Source organism: Limulus polyphemus, unplaced genomic scaffold (assembly GCF_000517525.1).
Source record: "Limulus polyphemus unplaced genomic scaffold, Limulus_polyphemus-2.1.2 Scaffold6351, whole genome shotgun sequence".
Classification (NCBI taxonomy): domain Eukaryota; kingdom Metazoa; phylum Arthropoda; class Merostomata; order Xiphosura; family Limulidae; genus Limulus; species Limulus polyphemus.
The window spans coordinates 43418-52385 of NW_013671961.1; the positions used below are offsets into that span (position 1 = coordinate 43418).

At 34.5% G+C, this 8968-nt stretch overlaps 1 protein-coding gene across 1 annotated transcript in view; it reads right to left on the bottom strand.

The window, feature by feature from the left end:
• LOC106473632 overlaps positions 1 to 1362 on the bottom strand; it is a 20466-nt gene extending 19104 nt beyond the window's left edge. Inside the window, exon 1 of the mRNA XM_022402036.1 lies at positions 1105 to 1362. Within this exon, the coding sequence (XP_022257744.1) occupies positions 1105 to 1297 (193 nt within the window). The 5' untranslated portion in view covers positions 1298 to 1362. The remainder of the gene's footprint in view (positions 1 to 1104) is intronic.
• Positions 1363 to 8968: the final 7606 nt, after the last annotated feature.

The following is an 8968-nucleotide window of genomic DNA, read 5'->3' on the forward strand; positions in this document are numbered from 1 at the left end:
TGGAATATTAGATATCATTAAAATAACGTTTACTCTACGTTTGTCGCGTGTAAGGTCAGATAAATAAGTCGTGGAATATTAGATATCATTAAAATAACGTTTACTCTACGTTTGTCGCGTGTAAGGTCAGGTAAATAAGTCGTGGAATATTAGATATCATTAAAATAACGTTTACTCTACGTTTGTCGCGTGTAAGGTCAGATAAATAAGTCGTGGAATATTGGATATCATTAAAATAACGTTTACTCTTCGTTTGTCGCGTGTAAGGTCAGATAAATAAGTCGCACGTTAAAGAAAATCCTATTTTATTTGTTTGTTTAATTACTGAAGGACTATATGTGCTAGACTAGAGGGAAGGCAGCTAGTCAACACCACCCACCGCCAACGTTCAGGCTACTCCTTATTAACAGAACCAGCCACGAAGAAGAACGGTTTTCATAGCTGGCAAATTTATTCACCAAATTCTATCCGATATTGTTTCAGAGGCCTCTATTTTCATACGTAAGCTAAAGGTTTGTTTGTTGAATTACTCGGGGGCTATCTGTGATAGTCCACTCTAATTTTGAAGGGGTAGATTACAAGGAAGACAGCTAATCAACACCACCCACCGCCAATTTTTGGGATACGCTTTAACCAACGAAAAGTGGGATTCGCGGACACATTATATAGCACCCTCGCGGCTGAAAGGGCGAGCATGTTCGGTGACGGAATTCGAGCACGCGACCCGCGAGTCGAGTGCTCTAGCCACTAGGCCATGTCAGTCCGAAAAATCCTGTATTTTCTAAATGAAACTGTGGATTAACAAATTTCACTCGCCTCTTTATTTACGAAATGACATAAACAAGAACTATTATGTTTGCTTTAATTCCAAAAGCCACTATTCCATCTGCAATAGAATTTCATCAATATATATATATAAATATTCTAGCGAAACACTGAATAAAACATCTTACTGCTGTAAAACGAAGCCATCCAGTTTAGGGATTAAATAAAAATAACTCTTATTCTTACTTGGTTTCATTAAGGCCTTGTCTTAATTACGTTCAGTAATTATAATAGCTAAGTTATTCAAATACTTCAAAGATCGCGAAAGAGCGCTCTTACCCATACACCCTCGTGGCTCATCGCTACCATCCCCACAGTCTTCTCTGCCGTTACAAAACATGTTTTGTCGAACACATTTACCGTTATCACAGGAAAATTCTGAGAGTCCGCATAATGCAGATGACAGGGGTTCCCTCATTTCTGTGATGATCAAAGCAAACACGAGAAGAGTGCACGTGCATGACGTCGTCATTTTGACATTATTCCCCGGGAGATCTCGTGTAACTGGGCGACTCTTCGTCAGTCATCAGAGACACCTATGATTTAGTGTGGAAACAAACGAATGAGTCAGAACTGTTAAATTATATTTATAGAATATATCTCGACTTAAATCTTCCTGTCACAGTTAGCGATAACGACTTATTCCCTACAAATTAATGTACTGTTTACCTTTGACTGGCGTAGAGAAATTTTAGGGTTAAGCTTGCTGTAAAGATACAGGAAAAGCCACATAAGTTGAGAACCAAAAATGTCTCCTGTAGGATCTTCTAAGACATTATTCACATAACAACAGAGCTATAATGGAATCATTTAAAGTTCATGACAAAAACTGTAAATCAATGACCAAAAATGATCACTTCAAATATGGCCATTAAAACTCCAACAAGATCAAATCAAGGTTTCTCAAGCTAATTTACTAAAAACTTTTTCACACCTTAATCCTTACCTATCGGTTTTTAAATCCATTCTACCAAATTATTTGTGCGTTCATGCATTTGATGGTTACGGTTTCCCTAATGACGCATAGATCGTACTCAAGAATACCATTAACATTTCAGTTATCTACTCTTTGAGTCTCTTGTAGAAAGTGGGTGACTTCACTCAATGTGGGTCAGAATTACCCAATGTATGGACCCCACCGGAAGGGAACGGTATAAAAACAAGTCGGTAACTTGAGGGTTAAACCCTGACGATCAACAATACGTGGATTGTAAGTAATATCGGAGATGATAAATCTTCACCTGATCAGAGACATTAAGATGATAAATCTTCACCTGATCAGAAACATTAAGATGATAAATATCTACTTGATCAGAAACATTAAGATGATAAATCTTCACCTGGTCAGAAACATTAAGATGATAAATCTTCACCTGGTCAGAAACATTAAGATGATAAATCTTCACCTGGTCACAGACATTAAGATGATAAATCTTCACCTGGTCAGAAACATTAAGATGATAAATCTTCACCTGGTCAGAAACATTAAGATGATAAATCTTCACCTGATCAGAAACATTAAGATGATAAATCTTCACCTGGTCAGAGACATTAAGATATTAAATCTTCATCTGATCAGAAACATTAAGATGATAAATCTTCACCTGGTCAGAAACATTAAGATGATAAATCTTCACCTGATCAGAAACATTAAGATGATAAATCTTCACCTGATCAGAAACATTAAGATGATAAATCTTCACCTGGTCAGAGACATTAAGATGATAAATCTTAACCTGATCAGAAACATTAAGATGATAAATCTTCACCTGATCAGAAACATTAAGATGATAAATCTTCACCTGGTCAGAGACATTAAGATGATAAATCTTCACCTGGTCAGAGACATTAAGATGATAAATCTTCACCTGGTCAGAGACATTAAGAATCATTCGCTGTCTATGTTGGCAGCAAATATATATATATACACCTTGCTGTCAGTTAGGGTTAGTTCAAGATAAACTAAGACGGCATTACTGTCAAACATTATAATCTTTAGAGCATGCTGCCATCACTATCGTAAGGTCAAGATTTATAAAGCTGTCATCACTATCGTAAGGTCAAGATTTATAAAGCTGCCATCACTATCGTAAGGTCAAGATTTATAAAGCTGTCATCGCTGTCGTAAGGTCAAGATTAATGAAGCTGCCATCACTATCGTAAGGTCAAGATTTATAAAGCTGCCATCACTATCGTAAGGTCAAAATTTATAAAGCTGTCATCACTATCGTAAGGTCAAGATTAATAAAGCTGCCATCGCTTTCGTAAGGTCAAGATTTATAAAGCTGCCATCACTTTCGTAAGGTCAAGATTTATAAAGCTGCCATCACTATCGTAAGGTCAAAATTTATAAAGCTGTCATCGCTGTCGTAAGGTCAAGATTTATAAAGCTGCCATCACTATCGTAAAGTCGCGATTTATAAAGATGTCATGAATATCTTAAGGCTACCTACATTATCCTAAAGTCACATTCATAAACACTCACATTATGACAATGTATGTTTACCAGAGTCTACACTATAATGTAGGTTTACCAGAATCTACACTACAATGTAAGTTTACCAGAGTCTACACTACAATGTAGGTTTACCAGAGTCTACACTACAATGTAGGTTTACCAGAGTCTACACTACAATGTAAGTTTACCAGAGTCTACACTACAATGTAGGTTTACCAGAGTCTACACTACAATGTAGGTTTAACAGAGTCTACACTACAATGTAGGTTTACCAGAGTCTACACAACAATGTAGGTTTACCAGAGTCTACACTACAATGTAGGTTTAACAGAGTCTACACTACAATGTAGGTTTACCAGAGTCTACACAACAATGTAGGTTTACCAGAGTCTACACTACAATATAGGTTTACCAGAGTCTACACTACAATGTAGCTTTACCACCTACATTGTAGTGTAGACTCACATTGTAGTGTAGACTCTGGTAAAATAAGCAGTTATGAAGAAAGAGAGATAGTAAGAGTTGTATTAATATTAGAAGAACAATAAACCAAACAATGTAAGAGTCAACACAGAACAAAACATCAAAATCTGATGCCATCTTTCAACAGGTTTTCAGTTATTTTCTGACACAAATAGCGGATCACTAAATAAATAGGAATATATATATTTATATAAAGATACGTGCCCAGGTTAAGGCACTCGACTCGCAATCTGAGGGTCGCGGGTTCGAATCCCGTCACCGAACATACTCGCCCTTTCAGCCATGGGGGGCGTGATAATGTGACGGTCAATCCCACTATTCGTTGGTAAAAGAGTGGCCCAAGAGTTGGCGGTGGGTGGTGATGCCTTCCTTCTAGTCTTACACTGTTAAATTAGGGACGGCTAGCGCAGATAGCCCTCGTGTAGCTCTGCGCGAAATTCAAAAAAAACAAAACAAATAAAGATACCTGGTTTCAAAGGACTGTGATGTCAGATTTACAAATCGCCACCTATCGGTAATTTAGGAATCCTTACAGTTCTCAACGTTTCAGTAGTACGTATCAAAATTATACATTCTAATCTACCAGTTCAGTAGGAAGTCTTAAAGGTCATGACCTTACAAACAACATGAGAAGCGTTAGAATAAAAACTAATTGTATTAGAGTATGACTTATAGGTTTGAACCCAATGAAAAAAAAGCATTATACAATTATAGGAAAATAACTTACTTATTACGTCACTATCACGAGTATTAGATAGATCGCTAGATAGGTAGGTAGTAGATAAACAGATAGATAGACAGAAATAAAAATAAAACATACTTGTGACCAATTACTTCTATAATGTAGTAGTTTTCAGACTTGTGACCTAATTACTTCTATAATGTAGTAGTTTACGGACTTGTAGCCAATTACTTATAATGTAGTAGTTTTATTCTGTAAGAGACGGACTTTTTTGGAAGGTTGTCTTTCAGTAACTTGTTCGACATGTTATAGGTTTCATTGTTATTTTATCATTTAGTTATTCATTATATATTATTATTATCTGCTGATTAAGTCAACCCACCTACTAGTTAATGTAGCTCATCTAATATAACAGTTTAACTAGGAATATATTGTAGCATAAATTTAAAGCTCAGAATGATTAGTATACAAAGTTATCGATGTTTTCGGCCGTAAACCCAGTATTATCTCAAGACATTTGACTTGCTTATAAAATTTGCGTTAGTCCTAAATCCGTACTAATATAACAAGGCAAACTTATCCTCATAATAAATAAATAAATGTGCTTAACTAAGAAATAAAACTAATAAAACTAAATAAGTTATATATATATAACTGAAAACTACTACATTATAGAAGTAATTGGTCACAAGTCTGAAAACTACTACATTATAGAAGTAATTGGTCACAAGTCCGAAAACTACTACATTATAGAAGTAATTGGTCACAAGTCTGAAAACTACTACATTATAGAATAATTGGTCACAAGTCCGTAAACTACTATATTATAGAAGTAATTAGTCACAAGTCCGTAAACTACTACATTATAGAAGTAGAGTGGTCACAAGTCCGTAAACTACTACATTATAGAAGTAGAGTGGTCACAAGTCCGTAAACTACAACATTATAGAAGTAGAGTGGTTACAAGTCCGAAAACTACTACATTATAGAAGTAATTGGTCACAAGTCCGTAAACTACAACATTAGAAGTAGAGTGGTCACAAGTCCGTAAACTACTACATTATAGAAGTAATTGGTCACAAGTCCGTAAACTACTACATTAGAAGTAATTGGTCATAAGTCCGTAAACGACAACATTAGAAGTAATTGGTCACAAGTCCGTAAACTACTACATTATAGAAGTAATTCGTCACAAGTCCGTAAACTACTACATTAGAAGTAATTGGTCATAAGTCCGTAAACTACAACATTAGAAGTAATTGGTCACAAGTCCGTAAACTACAACATTATAGAAGTAGAGTGGTCACAAGTCCGAAAACTACTATATTATAGAAGTAGAGTGGTCACAAGTCCGTAAACTACTACATTATAGAAGTAATTAGTCACAAGTCCGTAAACTACTATATTATAGAAGTAGAGTGGTCACAAGTCCGTAAACTACTACAGTATAGAAGTAATTGTTCACAAGTCCGAAAACTACTACATTATAGAAATAGAGTGGTCACAAGTCCGAAAACTACTACATTATAGAAGTAGAGTGGTCACAAGTCCGTAAACTACTATATTATAGAAGTAATTAGTCACAAGTCCGAAAACTACTACATTATAGAAGTAGAGTGGTCACAAGTCCGTAAACTACTACATTATAGAAGTAATTAGTCACAAGTCCGAAAACTACTACATTATAGAAGTAGAGTGGTCACAAGTCCGTAAACTACTACATTATAGAAGTAATTGGTCACAAGTCCGTAATCTACTATATTATAGAAGTAGAGTGGTCACAAGTCCGTAAACTACTACATTATAGAAATAATTGGTCACAAGTCCGTAAACTACTACATTATAGAAGTAATTGGTCACAAGTCCGTAAACTACTACATTATAGAAGTAATTGGTCACAAGTCCGTAAACTACTACATTATAGAAGTAATTGGTCACAAGTCCGTAAACTACTATATTATAGAAGTAATTGGTCACAAGTCCGTAAACTACTACATTAGAAGTAATTGAATAGAAGTAATTATACCAAATATAATATTGTACGAGAAGGTACGACTCACTCTAACCAATGTGCATACTATAATTTTAAAGTTTGTTATTAAATTTTCTAGATTAACGTTTTTATATTTCAAGCCCTGATATAATTTAAGAGATAAAACACACAGTGGTAATAGCTTACTATATTCAACGTGAGATCAAACAAGGGTCTTACCTTCTAAAGATAAAAACTCGCTTATTCTTTATTCTTCATCTTCACTGGACGATTTTCTAAGATACATCTTGTTATTGGTTTGTTCACTTATCAGTAAATAATCGTGAGAACTTAGGTCTAGGATGGTGCAAGGAAAGCTTTCTACCTGTCACTTCTAACCGCACTGTGGAACAACATTAAACCTCTTTACTGTTTTATAGCAAGCAACTGAGCACATTCCGTGCACTTAATCATTTTCTGCTACTTGAAAAAAAAAAAGAAAAAAGACATGGCTCATAGTGCGCCATCTAGTAGAATCTTTAAACCCTATAAATTGAACTTCGAACAGCTCATAGCTTTGACGTCTGGAGTAGTTAGAAAATTGACGATTTTTTCTGGAGATATGTATATATATAAAGTACATATAAATCAAGATTGTTCATATAGAAAAATCACTTGTGAAACTAGTACTTGTAAATATTAATATTTTATACATTTTCGTTTCAACCGTGAGAAACTTAACCTGTATTTATTCTCAACTATTGTATAACCTTGATCCAGGACATTAACAACATGTATTCACCGTTAATACACTTTGTTTGTTTAATATTTTATTTTTATAATAATTATAGTTCAGTTTAAAACTTAACTTTTGTTGTTATTATAATACGTTTATTACGTGACAATGACGTGTCTTCTCTTATTACTAGCCGAACACCTAAATCTTGTTAGAGCAATGGACAGATATATGTGGTAAGCTTTTCAAAAGCCCACAATTAAAACACCAATGGACAGATATATGTGGTAAGCTTTTCAAAAGCCCAAAATGCCACAGTTTTATTATGTGCGGTGAATCAAAGTTTTCCTGCTATTATTGAGTACTTTTAGCTAATACATTTATCTGGAATGAGTAGGTAAAGTTTTCCTTTTAGCCGGCTAGTTTATCCGGGATAAGTTTAGCCAGCTAGTTTATCCGGGATAAGTTTAGCCGGCTAGTTTATCCGGGATATAAAACTGGGTGAAGTATTTCAAAGTAGCGTCGAAATTCCCTGGGTGTTTTAATTGTGGGCTTTTGAAAAGCTTACCACATATATCTGTCCATTGGTGTTTTAATTGTGGGCTTTTGAAAAGCTTACCACATATATCTGTCCATTGGTGTTTTAATTGTGGGCTTTTGAAAAGCTTACCACATATATCTGTCCATTGGTGTTTCAATAGACAAACTCAAAGTTTGAATTCTTCGTTCTAATTCAAACTCTATACAGGGTATTGATGTCAAGCACAAAGCTACACAATAGGCTATCTGTGCTGTGCCCACCACGGGTATTGAAACCTGGATTTTAACGTTATAAGCCTTAAGACTTACCGCATATCGAGACATTAAGCGAGGATTTTTTTTTTGTCATTTACTAATGTTGATTATTTTCGTTTATTAAAACTTCGTTTCGCCTCAAAAACAAAAAGTTTACAAGTCTCCACAGTTTTAAATTTCTAAACCAGCTGTAGTTCTTTATCATTTAATTTTTTTATAACTTTCTCTCCCTGTATATATATATATATATATAGAAATAACATCTTTATATATCAATTTGGTAATTTCACTAGAGCTAATGACCCATAGATTTAAAGTGAATACACTAATAACGTTGTAGACGTAAAAAAACCTAATTGATTCTCTAAAAGCCATTAACTAGGAAACTTTCAAATATCAACACTACACTGAATGACTTTATCATCTCTTGTTTGCTATTTTCTTTTCGGGAATTTCCGCAAGCAAGTAAATTCTTTTGTGTTTTTGTTTTTCTTTTAATAAAAGATAATATCCCTTAAAGGCCTAGCCGCCAGAACATAGATAAAAGTGCAGTATACCAGAATCTATAGTCATCAGTTCATTTGACTTCTTTATATTTAGGCTTTCTAATCTTTTTAAATTACTGCTAACTTGTAAAGAATAGCTTAAACGTTATTAAAAACGTATACGCTTATAATATAAGTATTTAAGGCATGGGATGCAAACACATCTAAAGGATTTGATAAATACAACTCAGGAATTCAGTAAATTATATACGGAGTAATCCGTTATATGGTTCCAGTGTTCCTGTAACAATTAATAAATGTAATATTGAAAACAACATTTTGAATGTCAATAGTTGTTTTCAATGGACTAAGCTTGAATCATGTAAAGAACGAAAATTCTGAACCTCCAAGATGAACTAAAATAGTAGCGTATAGCCATAGTTTACTGAAGTGGGGAAATACTACCCACAAGAGCTTTGTGTCCTCCAGAGGGTTATACCCCCCCCACAAGAGCTTTGTGTCCTCTAGTGAG